Source organism: Phodopus roborovskii, unplaced genomic scaffold (assembly GCF_943737965.1).
Source record: "Phodopus roborovskii unplaced genomic scaffold, PHOROB, whole genome shotgun sequence".
Taxonomy (NCBI): Eukaryota; Metazoa; Chordata; class Mammalia; order Rodentia; family Cricetidae; genus Phodopus; species Phodopus roborovskii.
This window is the reverse complement of record NW_026125572.1, coordinates 1,589,039-1,610,316: the sequence shown is the minus strand read 5'-3', so window position 1 is coordinate 1,610,316 and position 21,278 is coordinate 1,589,039. Positions and strand designations below refer to the sequence as shown.

The following is a 21,278-nucleotide window of genomic DNA, read 5'->3' as shown; positions in this document are numbered from 1 at the left end:
TGTCAAGTCATTTGAAGTAGGGACTAGGACTTCTCTCCTGTCTGTAGGTTAAGGCAGTATACTTCCATGGGGGATGCACCCGCAAGGTCCTTTTGTGCACCAGGAATACATTCTGGTTCCACTGTCTGAGGTCCCTTAGACTGCTCAGTCCTTCTGGCTGAGACCTATATTCAGGGGGCCTGAGTAAGTCCCATGCTGGATTCCTAGGTATCAGTCTGGGGGCTTGTTAGCTCCTCCAGTTCAGGTAAGCTGTCTCTATGTATTTCTGCATCCTGGTCTTGTCCTCTCCCTCTGCGTCTGCATTCTAGTTCGACGCAGTGTTTAGTTGTGGGTGTTTGTTTCTGTTTCCAACAGGTACTAGATGAGGGCTTCATGATGGTAGATAAGTTAGTTGTTGAACTCACTATCTGGGAAGGGCATTTATGGTAGACTTTCCACGGTTGCTCAAATTGTTATTTGGTGGCAATCTTGTAGGTCTCTAGATAGAAGACAGAAGAGAGAGAGAGAGAGAGAGAGAGAGAGAGAGAGAGAGAGAGAGAGAGAGAGAACATAAAAGAGGGAACCATTATTGGTTTGAAGAGAAAACTGAATGTAAACTGCCTTTATTATGTTGAGTTTTGTCCTTTGTATGCCTAATCTGTCTAACACTTTTATCAAGAAGCAGTGTTGGATTCTGTCAAAGGTTTTTCCTTACCTAGTGATGTGATTGTTCGATTATATATTTCAGTTTGTTTATATAATGGATTGCATTTATCAGTTTACTTGTATTGAACCATCCCTGCACCTCAGGGATGATGCCTACTTGACAATGGTGAATATTTGTTTTGACACATTCAGTTTATAAGAACTTTACTGAGAATTTTTGCATATATTTCAAATGGGCTATTATTCTGTTATTCTCTTTCTTTGTGTGTCTTTATATTGTTTGGTTATCATGAAACTGTGGCATTACAAAACAACTGTTAATATCCCTTCTGTTTCTGTTTTGTGAAATAATTTGATGAGCAGTGACATTACCTATTATTTGAACATCTGATAGAATTCTTATATAAAATTGTCTGGCTCTGGGATATTTTTGTTGGGAGAATTTATTATGTATCACTGTATCAATGTATCTATGGTAAATAGGATGTGATTGACTAGTATAGGGACAATGATTTCATAAGTCAGCTATTGCTGATTGTGTGATTCAGTCAACATTCAAACCTAAAAAAAAAGTTGCTGAGATTTTAATCTACTTTATTGAATATCCATCTTGACTAGGGGTTAAAATTAAATCATCCTCCAAATTGAATTCTCATGAATAGATGGAAAGAGAATGGAGATTGAAAGGCCTTTAATTAAATATATGTTCACATCTATGGAGACTATCGTGTTACATGGGATGAGATAGTAATGTTGAGCTATATTATCATTATTCATCAACAGCTCTTGTTCTCAATCCGACAAGATAACCATGCTACACAACTCTAACATATATGCAGAGTGTCTAGGTAAGTCCCATACAAGCTCGATGGTTGTCAGTTCAGTCTCTGTGAGCCCAGGTTAGTTGATTCTGTATGTTTTCTTTTGGTGCTTAGAACCTCTGGCTCTTGCAATCCTTGCCCCCTATCTTCAGCAGGGTTCCCCAAACTCTGCCTAATATTTGGCTGTGAGTCTGCATCCGTTGCTGGATGAAGCCTCCCAGATGACAACTATGTATATAGCTGTATATATAGCTGAACATTGTTAGGCATCATTCCCTTAACATTGTTTTACCTCCAGTACTGTTTAGTTCTATGCTAAGTCTCTCAGTCATCCAGTCTATTACAGGTCTTGGTGCTCCAGTCAATGTCAGCAGTGGGCTCACTCAACTGGCAAGGGTTTTAGGCTAGACCAGTCATTAGTGGGCCATTCTCTCAATCTCCAGGCCTCTCTTACCCCAACACATCCCATAGGAAGGAGAGACTGTAGGTTAAATGTTATGTGACTGGGTTGGTTTCCCACTCCCTCAACTTAAAGTCTTGCCTGGTCACAAAAATGGCCCTACTGTTAAGTTTGTATTCTACTTACACACATGTAGATTTTAGTTATCACCTAAAAAAATAAAGCAAATAATAACAATTATGGTGGGTTGCCAGGCTTAACCTTAATGCATGGGAGAGGGGCTTGGCCCTGCCCCAACCTATTGTGCTAGACTGTGTTGTTTCCTCATGGAAGACCTTACCTGTGAGAAGGAGTGGACTGGGCATGGGCTGGGTGAGGAGGTGACAGGGTATGGGCAGGATGGCCTGGGAGGGAGAACTCTGGTTGGAAGGTCAAATGAAATTAAAGGAAAAAATTAAAAAAATAGAAAAAAAGAAAAAGAAGCCTAATGTTGTGGCCCATATGATGTTCACCTTACTGTAAAAGAGAATCAGGGAATTTAGTTCTCAGTGTGTGATGAAAATGGAGCCTGTGATAGTTGGCTTTAATAGTCAACTTTACAGAATCTAGACTTATGTTGGAGACAAATCTCTGAGGTAGAATGCCTAGCCTAAAACTGGGGAGCACCACACAGCAAGCCTAAGTCCTGGAAACAAGCTGAGCACAGGAATTCATTGTTATCTTCTTAAGCATGAGACAAAGTGGCCAGCTGCTTTAAACTCCTGGCATATCATTACCTATGGTGACAGATTGTACTTTCAAACTCTAAACCACAGCCAACCTTTTCTTCCTTCAGTTGCTTTTGTGGAGAAAATTATTCACAGTAAGAGGATAAATAGATAATATAAAAGGTAATGTGATATTCCCTGCACACATTAAGATGTCAATTACAAAAACGTATCTATCAGACAGGTTGTTGAGATGGTCCAGTGTATAAATCCTTTTGATGCCAAGGCTCAGGAAGTGTGTCTGATCCTTGGTTCCCACATAACAGAAGGAGAGAACTGAATTCTTCCACAAGTTGTCTTCTAACCTCCATACATGGGTAGTTATCACACACACACACACACACACACACACACACACACACACACACACACGCCCACACACACATGCCCACATGGACACAAACATTCCAAAAAAAACCCTTAAATTATAACAAGGAAGTCTTGTAATCAGAAGCCTGCTACATGGTTGGCTGGGTGTGATATTTTACAGCCAATCTGAAACACAATATGGTGTGTCATTTCAGGGACCAGTGTCTATACTGAAACAAAATAATTAAAATGAGCACATGAAAGACATATTTTTATTCATGACAGTACTAGTCACAATACTTAAATCATGGCAACAAAGCAAATAGTGACTGGATCATCAAAGTGTAAAAGCACTACAGTATATAAGCAAATCTGAATGTCATTAAGATTTAAATCCAAGAGGATTGTATAGCATACAGGGTGGCTACTCTAGACATGACACCACACGAAATAATTGAGTTGCAAGAAAGAGTATGTGATTGCACTGCGTACCTAGAGTAATCAGATTCTTAGACATGGTACAATGGCAGTGGCAGAAGTCAGAAAGGGAGGAAAGGGGCAACATATTAGGTTCTTTTCTTTTTTAATTAGCAATGACAGGATAGAAACTTGACAGTGGGACTTTATGAAACAAAGATATTCCTTTGCCTTGTGGTTCTGACAGACAACTTAGCTATATCACAACATGGAAGAAAAAACTGGAAGGGAACTATCTGAACATGCAATGGATCAGTACTAAGGCACACTTTTTTTTATCAGATGAGACCAAAAGTGACTAACTGTGGAGCCTATCTTGTAACAGTTTGTGTTTATAAAACCCAACACTGTGAAAAAATTATTTCAGCACATGAGAATTTACAGGAAATGTTCAGACCACAGCAAACAGCAATTGCTGGTAAGAGTGGTGCAGTATCGTGGTTGTGTGTTATATTGATTTCAGATTGATGGGGATCAAGAGAGCCAGTTTCATATTATTTTTGCCAAGATAAAATTTTTGCCAAAATAAAAAATGAATATCAAAAGAAAGTATGATTAGAGGGAAATGGAAACTCATCTGACTTAGACAGAAGAGAGTGAAGCCACTTGCTAGTGCCAATGAAATAAAAATGAGGGTTAAATGTATTTTTCATGTCAATATGATAGAACAGGCCTCCAATCTCTGCCAAGAGTTTTCTGTCAACCTGGGTGTCTTAGCTAGAGTTTATGTTGCTATGAAGAGACTCCATGGCGATGGAAACGTTTATAAAGGAAAACCTTTTCTTGGGTGGCTTACAGTTTCAGAGGTTTAGTCCATTATCATCATGGTGGGACATGGAGGCATGCAAATAGACAAGAAGCTGAAGAAAAAGCTGAGAGTTCTACATCTTGATCCACAAGCATCAGGATATGAATTAAAACACTGTGTGGATTAAGTATTGCAGACCTCAAAGCTTACCCCCACAAGGCCACACCTACTTCAGCTAGGCCATACCTCCCTTTGGGGGGCATTTTCTTTCAAATAACCACATTGGGGTTATGAACCTTGTCTCAAAACATTAACTAATTCATAATACTTGGAGTATAAAATAACAGAAAGCCTTGGTATTACCAACAGGAGAAGAGGCCATTTAAGCTACTTACATTTCATTTTTATATGAAGTACTCAATGACTTGAAATATGTAATAGACATTCTCATGCATTTGGAAAATGGATAGATGTGGAAAATGATGTCTTTTACTACAAAAGCTGCTATGTGGCTGTGGCTATTTTACATGAACTGTTACTATCTTACATTTCAGGCTCATGGTTGAACTCACCATCATTTTATTATGGGTAGAGGAGATGTCCTCCCTGAAATAACTTAGGGAAGTTATATCTGGAATAAAGAACTAAGGAAATTGGAAGACCTGATTTTCATTCTAAGATTTTCTATACTATACTATTCATAGAATTTTAGTTTGACAAACGTTTTGAAGTTATAATCTACAAAACTTGCTAGTTCTCAATATGTCAGAATAGATGCCATTCATTATGAAGTTTTAAAGAACAAGTTATAATTCTGTTATGATTGTATGACACTGGCACTGTGATAGCTTTTTGATTCTTGATTTGATTGGATTAAAAGAGGCTGTGACATCCTTAAGGCAGGGATGATTGAGAGGGAGTTTCTGAAGAGGATTGACTATGGAATGCGGTTCCGTTAATTCAGAGGTCCTGAAGTGTTTAAAACAGGGAAAAGGAGAATTCCAACTGATCATTTGTCTTCTCTTTCCTCTACTTCCTGTTCTGCCAAGAAATGGGCAAGCTCTTCTTTTCCTGGGGCCACCAGGTAATCTGCATGAGTGTTCATGTGTCCAAGTTGGAAAAGTGTATGGGCCTTTCTGAAGGCAGGACCTGCAATGGCACATAGTTCTTTGAGGGTGATGTGTTAGTAACCCCAATCAACTCCTGATGTCAATAGAGAAAGGAAGCTACTACATGAAGGCTCCTATCAGGAGACAACAGCATTAGAACTGTATTAAGTATTTTATAAAGAACAGGAAAAAAAATTCTTGAGGAAGGCAGCTAATATGTAGCTCACTGAATCATAAAAGAAAAGCAATTGTGTAACATTCATTTCTATTTTATAAACATCCCCATTATTTAACTTCTACTGCCATCATTTATGTATAAATTTTTGAAAACTGCAGTGAAAGACTCTCTTTTATATTTTATAAACCAAAATTGGTGCTGTATCTCCAGGTAAATAATATCCAAAAATAACAAATAAATATGCTGACTCAGAGAGAAAAACCAAGATTACTTACCTGGGTTGGGGTTGCTGGTATCAGCAAGGTTTGACAGATCCCTGCATCTCTTTCCTCTGAAACCTCCAGATGACACTGCTGTATGGTTTCTTATCTATGCAAAAAGAAGAAATTACATTGCATTTTGAAATTGTGCTAAAACACAGACTGGACTTAGAATGTATTTATGTGTGAATATATATTTTCAGTCAGAAAACTGTGCAGTGTCAAGGAGAAAGACTGCATATCAAAGTAATTCCCTGGTTCGCTTTCTTGACAAAGAGCAAGAGAATTTATCAAGCTGGAGTTTCCCAGTGACACAGCACCATCGGTATGCTTCTGGAAAGGAAAGGCAGTTTCTGAGATTGCTTTCACTTTCCCAGTTTTTATGGACAAGAAGCCAACACAGCCATGGCAGGTGAGTCCTTTCTTTGTTTATGGTCGTATTGAGGGAATTACATACATGTTTTGGAGAGAAGAAATAATGGGTGGAGGGACTTCATAGGAACATAGTTGTTTTTGTCTGAAAGTGACCAGGGGAGTCCGGGGGGGGGCGTGGGGTAGGGCCTTTGGCAGCCCAGATTGTAGTCGGAGCAGGCAAACTCTCAAAGGTCCCAGCTTACTATTTTACAATTGCTGGAAAAAGAGGAAAATGTAAGGAACCTAGACGCATCATTTCAGTATTTTACTGTGGTTTAATTCCCTGACTTGCCTTTTGCCTTTTGATTCCCTGACTTGAGGTTCTCCCCAGTTATGCGGGTGTTCTGTTGTTAGGGTGAGAAGCTGTACTATTGAACAACAACTTTCATTTTCTCCATCATTCTGTTTGCCACGGGGACTGCTCTCAGCAGCAAGCAAGTCAGCTAGTTTGATTTCTCCATTTCCACAGAGTCCTGGCAATATAAATAGAATGGGTGACAATCTAGCTGTACTGTGTTCATAGGTTCACTATGACATATATATCTTTTGAAGTTATTAATAAACATGAGCAAAAGTGGAAGGACCATGAGCGATAGGCAGAAATGTCAGACATCAGAAATCTATTGCTAAATTGCTTAATGGAGTTCTCTCTTCTAGCAACCTCAGTTTCCTCCCATATAAACTTGAAGAGTGTTGGATAAGATAGATGCTGTGGGTTCTTAAACAACGAGAAGTCACTCAGGCATCTCAAAAAATAAAAGAAATAACTTTTAAAACTGGGTCTTATTCTGATGTATTAAGCAGAATTTCCAAGAATTCAGGGATTCCTGTTTATTTAGCTATCTATGTGGTTCTTAAGGGCCATGAAGTTCAAAAGCAGCTACTTTAGGAACAGATATCTAAATTCCTTTCCATGCTTAAATGCTTTAATTTGCACAGGCAAGAGGACATATGAAAAAGATCCAATCTACAAGATCAAGGGTTTGGCTAAGAACATGCTGGATGGCGTTTTTGATGACTTGGTGGAGAAGAATGTATTAAATGGAGACGAGTTACTAAAAATAGGGCAAGGTGCCAGCTTCCTTCTGAACAACGCTGAGAACCTGGTTGAGAATATCTTTGAGAAAACAGAAATGGCAAGCAAAATATTTGCAGGTCACATTGTCAATTCCAAGAAACAGCTGAGTTTAAGTGAGTAGCTGTGGCCAAAGTGCCATCAACTCATTTTTTTTCTATTGCGACTAGCCTTCTAACTTTATTTGTCTTGTTTACAGGGGAAGTCTAACCTACCCACATCTCCAGGCTGTTGCTTGTCTATTTGTCTAATAGGTTAACAAAGCTCCATTTCACCCCAACTACTTTTGTATTCCTGCACATTTTACTTTTGATTTAACAGTTAACATCATTAATTACCCCCACAGAATTTACACACTCATTCCATTATTGAGTTTCACTCTCCAAAACATGGTCTTAATAAGGCAGGCCTCTTGGGATGCTTTATTAATGAATACACATTGATCATGTAAAAGTGACATCTGAAAGATGGCAGGTGCTCAGAAAGCATTAAGTCATGTTGAATTAGGAGACAGCTTTTATAGTGAGCTAAGCTTCTGATCACACACAGAAATTTGGACTTATTCTTAGATAATGACTTGAATGGGAGACAGGAGAACTCCCCACCCTTCTCTTATCTAAGGCTTAATTCCAGAGAAGAATGCTTCACCTTTGTTTCTACTGGGAAAAAATAAGGCAAACAAAAACACATGAATTTGAACATTAATGGAATATTAACTTATCTTTAAAAACAGTAAATATTATGATTTATGTGTGTGTAGTTGTTTCCTTCATACTTCAGGTTTTCTGTTTTGGAAGGAAAATGCCAAATATCAAAGAGCAGTGGTTGTTTATGTCCTCCATTAACTACTTAGCACAAGGAGACAAGTGGTGTTTGATCTGCAGGTCCATAGAGCCTACCTGAACAAGTGATACAGAAAATATGTATCTTAAATTCGTGATGCTTTCTTCTGTGCTATTTTTGTTGTAGGAAGGCTATCTTTTTTAAAAAAAAATAAATTCTATCATGGAGAAACTCTGGTTATAGATTTTGGCTAAGTCTATTTATGTAGTAATTGCTGAAGAAACAAAAAGTTCTTGCTTCATAGAAGAAGCAACTCCTCTTTTTATTTGGATAAGCTGGAGTTCGCATAAGAAAATATGAAGCTTGGGAACAGATTGAACCTTCATGTTTCAGAGAACAACATGGTGGTTTACTTCCCAGTGCTGTGAGAGGGCCCAGATATTTATTTACATCCCTGAAGAATCTGCTGTTCCTATTGTTTCAGAATTTCATTCTGATGATGAGGTTGATGAATCTAAGAAAATATCTGCATCATCTTCTCAATCAGGTAACTGCCCCCCATGCCCCAGAGCAGAACATAAACCACTTCAGCTAAATTTTTATGTTCCACTAAAGAGCCTTATATATTTTCATTCTTTAAACCCCAGAAAGGAGGAAAGACCAAATCCACTACTGTCCAATAAAAGGTGTAGTTTGAGGTGTACACAGGACTGGCCAGTGGCTGCCTCACCCTAAGTCAAGATTTGAAAGAGCATCCCCTGTTGGTCTCTTGTGGTCCTTTTTTTATAGTAGAGATAAGGGGGTAAGATAGTTGGCTGTTTTATGAGGAACCTGCCATAAAATGCAACTAGGCTCTCTGAATGAGGGTGATTGTTTATTGGGTTACTGCAGTGAGGCCAGGATTTATCTCAGGGGCACAACCTGTCATTTTGGAGCCCATTCCCCATGGAGGGATATTTTGTTCAGTCTAGATACAGTGGAGGAGGGGAGACTTGGTACTGCCTCAACTGATCATGACAGAATTTGTTGACTCCGAATGGGAGGCCTCACCCTCTATGGGGGATGGAAAGTGGTGGGGGGAGAGAAATGGAGTGGGAGGAGGGGAGGAAGGGGAAACTGGGATTGGTATGTAAATTAAAAAGATTGTTTTTAAAATATCTTTAAAAAAGTTATAAGCAAAGGGAAAGGATGATGGTAAGGGACACTGAACAAAGAGCACTGATATTCCTCTTTTCTCTAGGCTCTGAAAATGGAATTAAAGACAGCAAAGGTGAAGAACAAACTTTATCAGAGCAGGCGTCCAGTTTCTGTTTGATTGGTATGATGGGTAAAGGCACCAAACCCCTTGCTCCACGGGATCTTGCTTATCACTGCAGGGTGGGGGTTGCAGGTTCCCTGCTTTATAGCAGAGACTATTTTACTGAGCCTTGCTTGGAATGTTTGGGTTTTCTACACATCCACCAATAGTCCTTCAATTCCTTGTTGGCCACTTCTCTTCAGAAGAAATAAAAGAAAAAGAAGATGAAGAAATGGAGGAAGATGCTGGAGTGGCCCATGCATCACATCCAATACTGACAGGTAATATCAGTTCCAAGGTGTATGAGTATGCTATTTGTGATAAAGCAGATTTTAAAAGCCTTTCCTGGTTACACAATTAGGATAGCAGCTAAGAAGGTCATACAGCAAAGCTGTGACTATCACTGAGAAGTGTCCAAATGGCCCATATTCTTAAATGATGTTAATAATAGTTTTACCATTATAAAACCCGTAAGATTTCCAGAACTATTAGCACAAACAAGATTATTAATTATGTGAGTTTTCTGTTTTATATTTTTATAATTTATTATATAAACATATATGTGCAGTATATATATATGTATACATACATATATATATATATATATATATATATATATATATAGTCAACTAACATGGTATGAGACACACATTCCTTGTGTTCACCAAACTGATGAACAGTGATTAAGGAATTATACTTATATAGGAGTAGTGTTCGTGTGACTGTTTTATCTTTAGAAGTTCTTGACAAACTAAGGAATAAAATCTTTGTTTTTTTTTCATGTTTATATGCATATACTTTATATTAAGTGAAATATCAAATTACTGTTGTTGTTATTTGGTTTGTATAACAATAAGAAAAATAAATCAAGATCAAGATTCCCTTCCCATTGAGTTTATAATTTAGTGAGTGTTGATATACAATCATCATGTAAGAGGGATATGCACTCACATGTGTAGCCACACCAAGCCCCACTGGGAAGAGGTGCTAACATCATTTAAAGCTGTGAAGGGAAGTATGCAAAACTGTTGGGAAAAACAGGAAGCCAGGGTAGAAGCCCTGAAACAAGAATGACCTTGTAATGTTTTATCAGTCCATATGGAAGGCTGTCATCTGACTGTGAAGTAGGAAACTGGGAGTGAATTAAGTAAAGCTGTGGGTTCAGAGTCAGAGTGGAACTTCCTAGCAAATGTTTTCAGTCTATTATGAGAGGTGTGTGTGTGTGTGTGTGTGTGTGTGTGTGTGTGTGTGTGTGTGTGTGTTGCTTTCATTAGGAGTTGTAATTCCCAAAAAAGTTCAGTCAAATTGTAGACACTGCTCTTCACAGTCATCCTTGCAAGTTGACACCAATCACTAAAAGGTGTTTCAAACATGTGAATATTAACAAATGCTTCGTGTGTAAGCTGTTTGCTTCACCCCAGCTTGCATATTATAAATCAGAAAAAAAAACATAAAATGAGAGATATAGTGAATAGATTTCTCTGAAGGAGAATATAATTTTCTCTTCTTGCTAAAATTTAAAAAAGATTACCAGTTAAATGTTCAAAGAAATTCCTCAATCTTCCACTTCTCACTTTCCACATGTCCTTTCTTTCCTTTCCTTCCTTTCCATTCTATATCATAGTGAAATGTCCTTCCCCTTTACACCTTTCTTTTATTTTGTGTTCTATTTTAAAATATTTGAATATATTCACTTCCTTTCATGCTGTACACTTCCCTTATATATCCCTGTCCATATTAAAATTAGCATTTATTGGTAGAGCCAAGCACATTAAAAAAGAGTAAGAAGAGAGGGGCAAGGTGGGGCAGAGGAAAAAACAAAATTCTAAGTAAAACTCCAGTAAAATTCTTGTGGGTGAGTGAGGTGTGGAATTCAAATCATAAAGAGAGACAGTGTTCTTAGAAATGATGTACCTTCTCTTGTAGTGTGAAAGAAAACACGGACACAGATAGAGACACAGGCAAACAGATTATCTCTTGCTTACAGAGATCAGAAGTCTCACTGTCCTTTGGGACATCAAAGAAATAAAATCAAATATTCACAAGAACTTGAAAATATCCAGTCTTTACAAATGAAGTCCTTTTTTCTTTCTATTGGGAAACATAGTGCTAGATTCTGGGACTACAAAGATAAAAGACTTCTTTCTATTTTTAAGTTTACAAGCAATAAGCATAAAAACATGGGAGAATTCATGAGATTTTTATGGGAAAAGGAATGGAATATTGTTCACATGGTCCAGATGTGAGAATACATATTTTTCATATTTTTCAATAGCTAGAACTTTAAAGAACACTGTAGACTGACACAGAATTCCAGTCATTACTAGAAGGATCTGAAGGGTAATATAAGGGTATAAAATGGAAATATCAACTTCTAGTGTAATTAAACTAAATGGAACTAAACTTCTTTACAAAGTTTAAATCCCTGAACTCATGTGATTCTAACGTGTTGAATCTGAAAGTCTAGCCAAAGTTGTAAATACTAGAAAAGCAAAACATCAGCAGGGTTAGTGATAAACAAAAAGAAAACAGAGGAAAACATCAAACATCAAGACTCATTTCCAGTCATTTTATCTATGAAATGTGTCCTCCTTTTATTACGGTTTTCTGAGGAACAGCAGCTGAGCAGTCTAGAACAATGAACATGTGGCCACAATATGTGCATGACTGCAGGCCAGTTTCAGTTCCTGCTTCTGTTTTCTCTTTCAGCTCCTCCTGAAATCCAGAGCATGGAAGCCCAAGACACGCTGAAGCTTTGTCCTCGTGATCAGTTCTATAAAATGAAGACAGAAAAGGCTAAAGAGGTGATGAGTTTTAGAAGCAGGGGACTGGAGTTACCCCATGCAGACAGTGTGGACTCTTTCTAGTTCTTATAATAGTTTTCTTCTGGTCAGCTCATCTTGGATTTCCCATTTTTAAAACTCATCTCAGAACACGTTCTCAAATCCATTCTACCACATAATCCAAGCCATGTCACTAGCCAAAATTCATACCCTACTCAGCCCCCATATATGTTTTCAGTCGTAGGTCCTATCATGTAATCAGCAGCATGAGTACATCAGAAACATTTTGTTCACTATGGATATTTTTGTCAGCTTTGTTAAGATTTTGGAGGTATTGGGGGGGGGCAATTGATTAAATCAGTCTGTCTGTAACCTTCAGATATATCCAGTGATGGAGAAGGAAGGCCGAACACGTTTGGCTCTCATCATCTGCAACAAAAAGTTTGACTACCTTTTTGATAGAGATAATGCTGAGATTGATATTTTGAACATGCAAGGGCTACTTCAAAACCTTGGATACTCAGTGGTGATAAAGGAAAACCTTATAGCTAAGGTAATGGGCCTAGAGAGCATGGCAACCTTCCCTGAACTATTTTCAGCCTCTCTTTGGTAACAACAAGAACAAATATGTCAGAGTACAAAGTCTAAGAGACCGTTCTGAAAATACCCATGCAATGTTATTTCAATAAGACAGGGGTCTTATAGACTGTCTCTATTACCTGCTATTCTCAGAGAGACAAGAATAAACACAAGAGACTTTAACAATATAGTAAAAAAAAAAAAAGTCTAATTATTGAGAGTTATACAAGCTTTTGTAGTTTTGGTTTTACCTAAAGAAACCTGGATAAATTTGGTTAAAGAATGTAAAACTTATTATTTTTTGGTATCAAGAAATTTTATATTATTGATTTTGTCAACATACACTTTTTGTCTGACTCTACTTTTCCTCCCCTTTTTAAATTTAAATTTGAAACAAGGTTGTTTAACATGTCAATCCCAGTTCCCATACCCTCCCATCCTCGCCTGATCCCCCCACTAATCCTCATCTTCAGAATCTGTCATATCATTTGGATCAGGGTCCAGGCCCTTCCCCATGTGTCTAGGCTGAGGGAATATCTCTCTATGTATAATGGGCTCCCAAAGTCCATTCATATAATAGTGATAAATACTGATCCACTACCAGAGGCCCCATGACTGCCCAGTCCTTCTAACTAACACTACATTCAGGGGATCTGGGCTGGTCCTATGCTGGCTTTCCAGCTATCAGACTAGAATCCATAAGCTCCCCCTTGTTCATATCAGCTGTTTCTGTGGTCTTGATCTCTTTGCTCATAAATCCTCTCTATCTGCAACTGGATTACAGGAGTTTGACTCAGTATTTCGCTTTGGGTGTCTGCTTCTGGTTCTATCTGCTACTAGATGAAGGCTCAAAAATGGCATATTAGATAGTCATCAATCTCATTATTGGGGAAGGGCATTTAAGGTAGCCTCTCCACCATTGCTTAGATTGTTAGTTGGGGTCATCATTATAGATCTATGGACATTTCCCTAGTGCCAGATTTCTCTTAAAACCAATAATGGCTCCCTCTATTATGGTATCTCTTTTCTTGCTCTCCTCTATTGTTTCTCTGACTCAATCTTTCTGCTCCCCCATGCCCACTTCCCTCCTTCTCTTCCTCCTAACTCCCTGGCCTCCCCTCCATGCTCCGAATTTGTGTGGTATATCCTGTCCCTTTCTCTTCTCCAATGGACCATGTATGTCTCTCTTAGGGTCCTCGTTGTTTCTAGCTTTTCTGGCAGTGAGGACTGTAGGCTGACAATCCTTTGATCTATGTCTAAAAACCATATATGAGTGAATCCATACAGTGTTTGTCTTTTTGTGACTGGGTCACCTCACTCAGGATGGTTTCTTCTAGCTCCATCCATTTCTGTCTGCCTCTTCTTTTAATGAAAATTTCCCAAAACTTAATTGTAACAGAGTTGGCTTTGATTATAGGCCATCTCAAAGAGTCTTTAGACATCCAAGTTTCTCTTGAATTGCATACTATAAGCTATGTAAAACTGGCAACTCTGGTTTTCACATATTGTGAATATACATAATATGCATCATTTCTCTTACAACTCTACTCTGTACAAGTCAATTCTAAAAGTCATCTGTTATTGAGAATGACTCTAAGGTCTTTTCAGGAAATGGAGACAGAATTAAAGCAGTTTGCTGGCCGTCCAGAACACCAGTCATCTGACAGCACATTCCTGGTGTTTATGTCCCATGGCATCCTGGAAGGAATCTGTGGGGTGAAGCATAGGAACACAGAGCCAGACGTTCTTCATGATGACACCATCTTCACAATTTTCAACAATTCCAACTGCTGCAGCCTGAGAAATAAACCCAAGATCCTCATCATGCAGGCCTGCAGGGGCAGTGAGTCTAATCAGGCCCCAGGGTGCAGTTCTGACATTACTTCTGAGTCGGGCGGGTATATGTCATGCTCTAGAAGATAAATGAGGGAGACATTTTAGTATTAATGGTGCATTTAATTCAAAATGAACTACCTTAAGTTCTATGTTTTAAAGGAAAAACAAATAGCTTAGATTAATAAGAAATGTTCCAGCATTGTTGTTCTAGACATGCTAGTTATTGTGTTGTCTTGGTCAGTGGGAGTTTCTCTATTAGTACAATATTTGTGGGCTGAGGTGATGACTCAGTGAGTAAAAATGCTCACTGTGCAAGAACTAATCTCAAGAGTCTATGTGAAAAGTCAGGCAAATCATGGTTTCACATAACTCCAGGATCATAGAAGGTAGAGACAGGCAGATTACTAATGCTTGTTAGCTACTCGATTAGCTCTAAATCCAATGTGAAATCCTACCAAGAGAATAAAATGAAGAGTGGTAGAGCAAAACAGCTGATATGGTATAATTCTTTTTGGCCTCTGAGTATGCACATTGACATGGATAACTTATACATACATACATATATATATATATATATATATATATATATATATATGTGTGTGTGTGTGTGTGTGTGTGTGTGTGTGTGTGTACATGCACCACACACACATACAATTTTCAATAAAATATCCATATTTTCAATAAAATAACCATGCAATGTATCAAATGAGAATATACTGGTAATAGATGTACTTTATCTCTGTGGCGTGTGTGTGCATGCACACACACATGTGTTACTTTGTTTAAGTAGTTCATTCTCTCCTAGGACATAATGGAATTGTTTGGGTATCCACAAGCAAAGGGATAGCCACTGCTGATACAGATCAGGAGCATGTGGTGAGCTCCAAATGGAAGAACAGAGTGACAAAGGCCCACGTGGAAATGGATTTCATTGCTTTCAAATCTTCTACCCCACGTAAGTGACTCTAGACACTGTGGAGTTGTTAGTAGTGTGCTTATACAACAAGTGTGGCTGAGCTAATACTTTCAGTGAACTATGACTAATTCTATGACTAATTATTGGGATGCTTTCATTGGTGTAGACATTTAAAGTATTTGGATCTTCATATTTGCTTAGAAATGTTTCACATAAACAGGTTGTTTTAGAAAATCCAAAGTTTAGATATTTCAATTGTAAAGAGGGAATAATGTTTTACTTTGACCTGTTCTTAAAATTTATCAGTGATACATAAATCCATAACAGTCTGTGATTTCCCAATACTCAACCAGTAAAAACTGCTAGGTCCATAGTAATACTATAGTAACTCTCAGCTTATTATTTTAATCTAAGTTTGGGAAATGAGTTAAACTCTGTAATGTCTGCCTTACATTAACATAATCAACAAATGGCCAATGACCTTATTGTGACAGGGAAATTATAATTAGGTAATGTACAGCTGAGAAACAGAACATTCACAGCAGCTGACAGTCAGTGTAGCTAAACATACTTTTTCATAGTCATCTACAACAGGTTCTATCAAGGATTTAGATAGCAAGGCATCAGGAGACATCAAGTTTGCACAAGTCATGCTTCCTTGTGTTCACATTCCATAATTATAAGGGCTAATATATGTATGAATCATTTGGAGATGTTTATATGCAGCTGTTGTAAACTTTCTAATAAAACATGGTGATGTATCTGCTGCTAGTCTGTGGCCATATGTGAGACAGAGAGATGAGCAGACTGTCCAAGTGTGTAGCAGAGAATGAAGGCTGGCACAGACAGTGGGCATCCACAACTAGATAGGGCATGCTTTTATTTGTTTTATGTATTGCAATTTTAGTGAGCTTTTATTTAAAAGAAAAATTTTATACCTATAAGTGACAAAAGAAACTAAAAATTATATGTGATGTAAAAAGAACACAGAAATATTGTTTAATGGTGGAAATAAAGTTCAGTACACAAAGTTATTTCATTAAGATTGTGCATTCAAAATTTTGTTAGAACTGGGCTAGTGAAAAGTGCACATGTTCCACGAAGAAAGCACAGGTGGACACTGATTTTAGCTAACTCAAGCTTGTGAGGCAGGCATTAGCTGGGGCAGGGGAGGGAGGAGACATAGGTACATTGTAACTGAAACAACGGTAGTCCCTAACATTAAGTGCAATAGAGGAATATTTGATTCAAAGGATAAAGAAAAAGAAAATGGGAATCCTACATGGTATAAGCAACATGTATGGAGGCAATGAAATATAGAAAAACTTGGCAGAAAAGACAAGGTTTCCTAGGCACAGAACCAAGAGAGAAACTGGACATAAAGGCAGTGGTCAGATAAGGGAAGGTCTTAGGTAATTTTCCTTGGTGATAATTTTGGTGAGGTTCAAGTAATGAAATGATGGAGGTCTGTCTCTGAAATGAATGAATGGATGCAGTGAGGAAGTTTAGATCACTGTTACAGGACTGTGACCCAGAGAAGATGATGATAATGTGTAAAGCAAGTCATTGGCTCAATTAATTAGTAATGCAATCAGCATGACTCGCCGACTTTGATCAGGAAAAGATTGCGAATATGGAAGTTATACAATATCCAAGAAGATGATGATGGTGAATGTTAAAAGGTTATTTCTATTTGTCTTAAATGTTGTACTAGCTTGTTTCATACAATGTTAAATTCTACTTAGCAGAAACCTATATGGAAGAATGCACTATAAATACTTTCTTATATTTTACAAATTAAAATATTAACAAATGTGACTGTTTTAAAGGGGGGGATTTCTTCAAGAAAGTTTGAGATGGCCATGGAATAGCTTGGGGTGGAATGACTAATAAAGAGTTGAACTGTTGTATATTTCATAGAAGAGATCAGCATGAAAGATTAAATTTGTGGATTTTATGTTGTCAAAAATATTTTACAATCTCAACAATAAATAAAAGCAGCAGGAAATTGAAAATAGTATTAGAAAAAGTCTTGAAGTGAGGATGAAAAACCTCTTAGAAGTGAACACTAAAGATAGAAAGACTAACAAGTGTACTTGACTCCTCAGGTCTCCAGGAGAGAAACCTGAAGAATGGATTTCAGAGTTATCAGTAACGCTATGTCAGAGCTGATGATTTCTAGTGTGAATGATTGTCTGGGTGAGGACTGATCAGTGAGGTGCAATTAGTGATCTGGAAATCATAGATGATGTCAGCAGATCTATTTTGTGATATTGGTAAATGTAGGAGGAACAACTCAGTTAGGAGTGAGCAGAATAGTCTGGAAGGGAGCTCTTGAGGAAGACAAGGACTAACCATAATAGAGGAAAGAGGTAGTAAGATGATGGTTAAGTAATAGTTGGAAAACTGTCACCCTGTGTTTTAAGAATAGAAGTTATGATCAAATGTCAGGGAAATGGTCTTCATAGGAGATTGTTCAAAGGAAAAAAGTGCAAATATTTATGGCAGGAATAAAGCTGGGTGAAGAGCGGGGAAGCAAGTACTGCTCAAGGTGAAACTTGTTCTCTACCGTGAAGTGGGTGCTGGAAGGGCTCTGTTCTTTCACAGGACTTGCATGCCAGAGGCTGTAACTTTGGCCTTGCCTATTAAAAACCCATGTTCTTTTATGCCTCTGCAGCTTTCCTCTGTGTCTCTTATGGAAACCTAAGCTCTCAGTGTTACTCAGCTTTGGCCATCTGTCCTCTGTGAAGTACCCAGTCATACTTTGTTCCTAAACTGTGATGCTTGAGGTCTTCCACACTTCATCCTTTTCCATCTGCATGCTTTTATTTGCAGATAATATTTCTTGGAAGGTAAGCATGAGTGGCTCTCTCTTCATTTCTAAACTCATCGACTGCTTCAAGAAGTATTGTTGGTGTTATCATTTGGAGGAAATTTTTCGAAAGGTACAGGTTTGGCTTTAATCTTTTATATCCTTAAAAAGTGTAAAGAGCCATATGCCAAGAGCCATAAATGGTTTTATCTTGATGCTACTTATTATTTAAATTTATTTAAAATTCAAATGTAAGATTTTGAATTTATTTAAATAAATTATCCCAATTTATTAAAAAAAAAAACAATTTTCTAGAATACCACATGAAAGCAGTGTTTGTTTTTCCAAAGCCCTCTGATTTGTACACCTTGCATGATCACTATTCATGTCATCCTGTCTGCAGACAGAAAAAGCTAAACAGCTATACTACTTAGCCATAGCTCTAACTTCCAGGGTGAGATTTTCTCACCTTTTGCTGTTAATAGCAGCAAGAGAATTTTCCTTCTTAGGAGATCACTAAGGACTTTCTTCATCACTGCAGGTTCAACATTCATTTGAGGATCCTGGTGAACTCACCCAGATGCCCACTATTGAGAGAGTATCCATGACACGATATTTCTACCTCTTCCCTGGGAATTAACACAGGTGACACATATATCTGGGGAGAGGATTTGGAAACCCATTTACTGTTAGTAGAGACAATCTGCATGGGTTGGAAAGTGCTGGTGACACACCAGCTTCCTATTACTGAAGCTTTCCCTTAATAAAGTTGGAGTAAAATCTTGGTTTTATTTGCTTTCAGCTATAGTAAAATTATTGAGTAAGAAATTATTAGTCTTCTAGTAGACAAGTGGAAATACACGGAAAATTAATATTTTCTTTCTGGAACTCAATCAGTGAGGGAAAATATTTGGGTTTGATACATGTATGGAATTCTGCAATTGGACACCATGTCCACAAATTATCTCTTACGAAGAAGCCGGTTTGATGAGTTCCTGTTGAAGACAGTGTGAGTCACCATGTAGACTGAGAAGGCTTTGTCACAACTACTGAACCACCCATGGGGGAAAGGGTATTGAATACAGTCCACATTTTTCTTTTGTCAGTGTACTTCTAACTTCAAAGACCATTCTAGCTACATCTTAAATGTAGTACAGTAAGATCTATCACGCTCCTCTCTGCCATTTAAGAGACCCATTTTCCATTAAGAAGTTCAGAACCAAGCTTGCTATCTATTGAATTTCCACAAACATCAGGACTAAAAATACAATCACACGTGGACTGGTGAACAGATGAATCTGGAGGGACTACGCAGGTTTCTCATTTTATTAGAGTTCATTACAACATAAATATAAAAGTCAGATTTTTTAAAATAATAATCACTGCCAAATATTTGAAATAAAAATATTTGTATAAAGCTTTACTTTTTGCCACAGAGGAACCCTGTCTCTAAAAACCAAATGATAATAATAATAAATAAAAATTTAAAATAAAAAAGCTTCACTTTTTTCCCAATTTTGCCTGTTATTGTGCTGCTATAACCTTTAATAATGGCAAAGCAATGTTTTTCACAGTTTTTATTTTCAAAATATCTATCAAACATGAAGAACCCAACATGGGCATGTATAATTTGATACCACAATAAAATGAAAAAACATATATATTACTAATGCATGATAGTTACCAATAGGTAGAAAATGACTCCTCTAATATTAATACCCATTAGTAGTATTGAAAAGTTGTGGAATTCACCGTCTCACTATTAATTAACCATTTGGCTTCTCTGATTCAAGTTTCCAGGTGTGAAATGTTTAGACTAACACCTTCCTCCACAAGTTGAAGTGTTCACAGAAGGCCACTCCCATATTGCCTTGCATGTGGACAATTGCTCGTTCCATAAGCCATTACCATTATATGTACTGGCTTACCTGTGGGTGTAGGGAGTCATGCCATGCTGGCTTGAGTATCTTCATTAGTCCTGTGTTGACTGTACTCTACATAGTTATTCGGATTTTGTATGCACCCCTGAGTAATTTTGAGGTTTCAGTTAAGAGGTTTCAGTGGGATTTAATTATGTTCATTTGATTGTGTGGGGCTGTGACTTACTGATTGTTACATTTCCCTGTTTATTGTCATCAAGAGTTTTGTATTTATATTTCTATAAACTTTTCAAATATTTAAAGAATGATATCCCTAGGCTATTTTATTTTGTCATAATTATTAAATAAGATTTGTTTGTTTTCATTTTTCTGCACACAGTTCCCAGCCGAGTATTTCTGTGGGTGAGAAGAAAAGAAAATACAAAGAATCCTGGATTTTTAAATGTGTAAAATCTTTCAATTAGACATTTTATAGAACATCTAGATAATTTTCCATAGGTTTTCTTGGGCGGGGGCTGATATGTTACAATTTGCATGAATATTATATATTAGTTTCTTCCTGCCAAATCTTTGTACATTTTATTTCATTTTATTAAATTTTGTATTCATGGCCTCTGTAAAATGAATGAATGAGGAAGATACCAAGGAGCACATGGACACTACCTTTTGGTAGTATAAGAAACATTTATACTTATAACCTAATAATCAGAATTTACTCACAAAGCAGATCTTAACTACAATGGACCTGAGAACCAATATGTCTGCTGCACATGGTAAAATGGCAAGTTAAGAGTAATAATTCCACAGGGACAAGATAAAGGAGAATGATCTCCTTTGTTTTTCTCTGTCATACATGTCTTCCATGCCTAGTGGCTGCCTAACATTCCTTTTAATTGGATTGTTAGGATATACTGTACAAATTTAGGTTAGTTATAAATTTGTTGTCTGAAGTATTTTTGAAATAAAAATCTCCTCATACACATTTAAATTTCTGTCTGTTAAAATTAATGGAATAAACCTTCAAAACAAAAATTACAGGGTTAAAAACATTAAGGCTAATTTTTTAACATAAAATATTGTATGAAACACTATACAAAGTTACATTCTTCAGGAACAGGAATTGATGAAGCCCACCTATCTCTACTTTGTCCAATCTTGAGGATGTTGCATCGTTATTTTTCTTTCATTG

General features: G+C 37.3%; 1 protein-coding gene across 1 annotated transcript; it reads left to right on the top strand.

Annotated features, from left to right (window-relative positions):
* Positions 1-6,119: 6,119 nt before the first annotated feature.
* On the top strand, positions 6,120-18,866 carry LOC127216920 (caspase-12). The gene is made up of 11 exons (XM_051177810.1): positions 6,120-6,126; positions 7,068-7,319; positions 8,471-8,533; positions 9,227-9,304; positions 9,487-9,564; positions 11,993-12,087; positions 12,446-12,619; positions 14,254-14,488; positions 15,287-15,436; positions 18,233-18,342; positions 18,751-18,866. The coding sequence occupies exons 1-11, from the start codon at positions 6,120-6,122 to the stop codon at positions 18,847-18,849; spliced, it is 1,341 nt and encodes a 446-aa protein (XP_051033767.1). The 3' UTR covers positions 18,850-18,866.
* Positions 18,867-21,278: the final 2,412 nt, after the last annotated feature.

Bases quoted from the DNA above. Each gene is read 5' to 3' on its own strand.
- LOC127216920 (XM_051177810.1), top strand. The intron at 14,489-15,286 runs GTGAGTCTAATC...ATTCTCTCCTAG, and splicing joins CATGCAGGCCTGCAGGGGCA to GACATAATGGAATTGTTTGG. The intron at 15,437-18,232 runs GTAAGTGACTCT...TTTTATTTGCAG, and splicing joins TTTCAAATCTTCTACCCCAC to ATAATATTTCTTGGAAGGTA.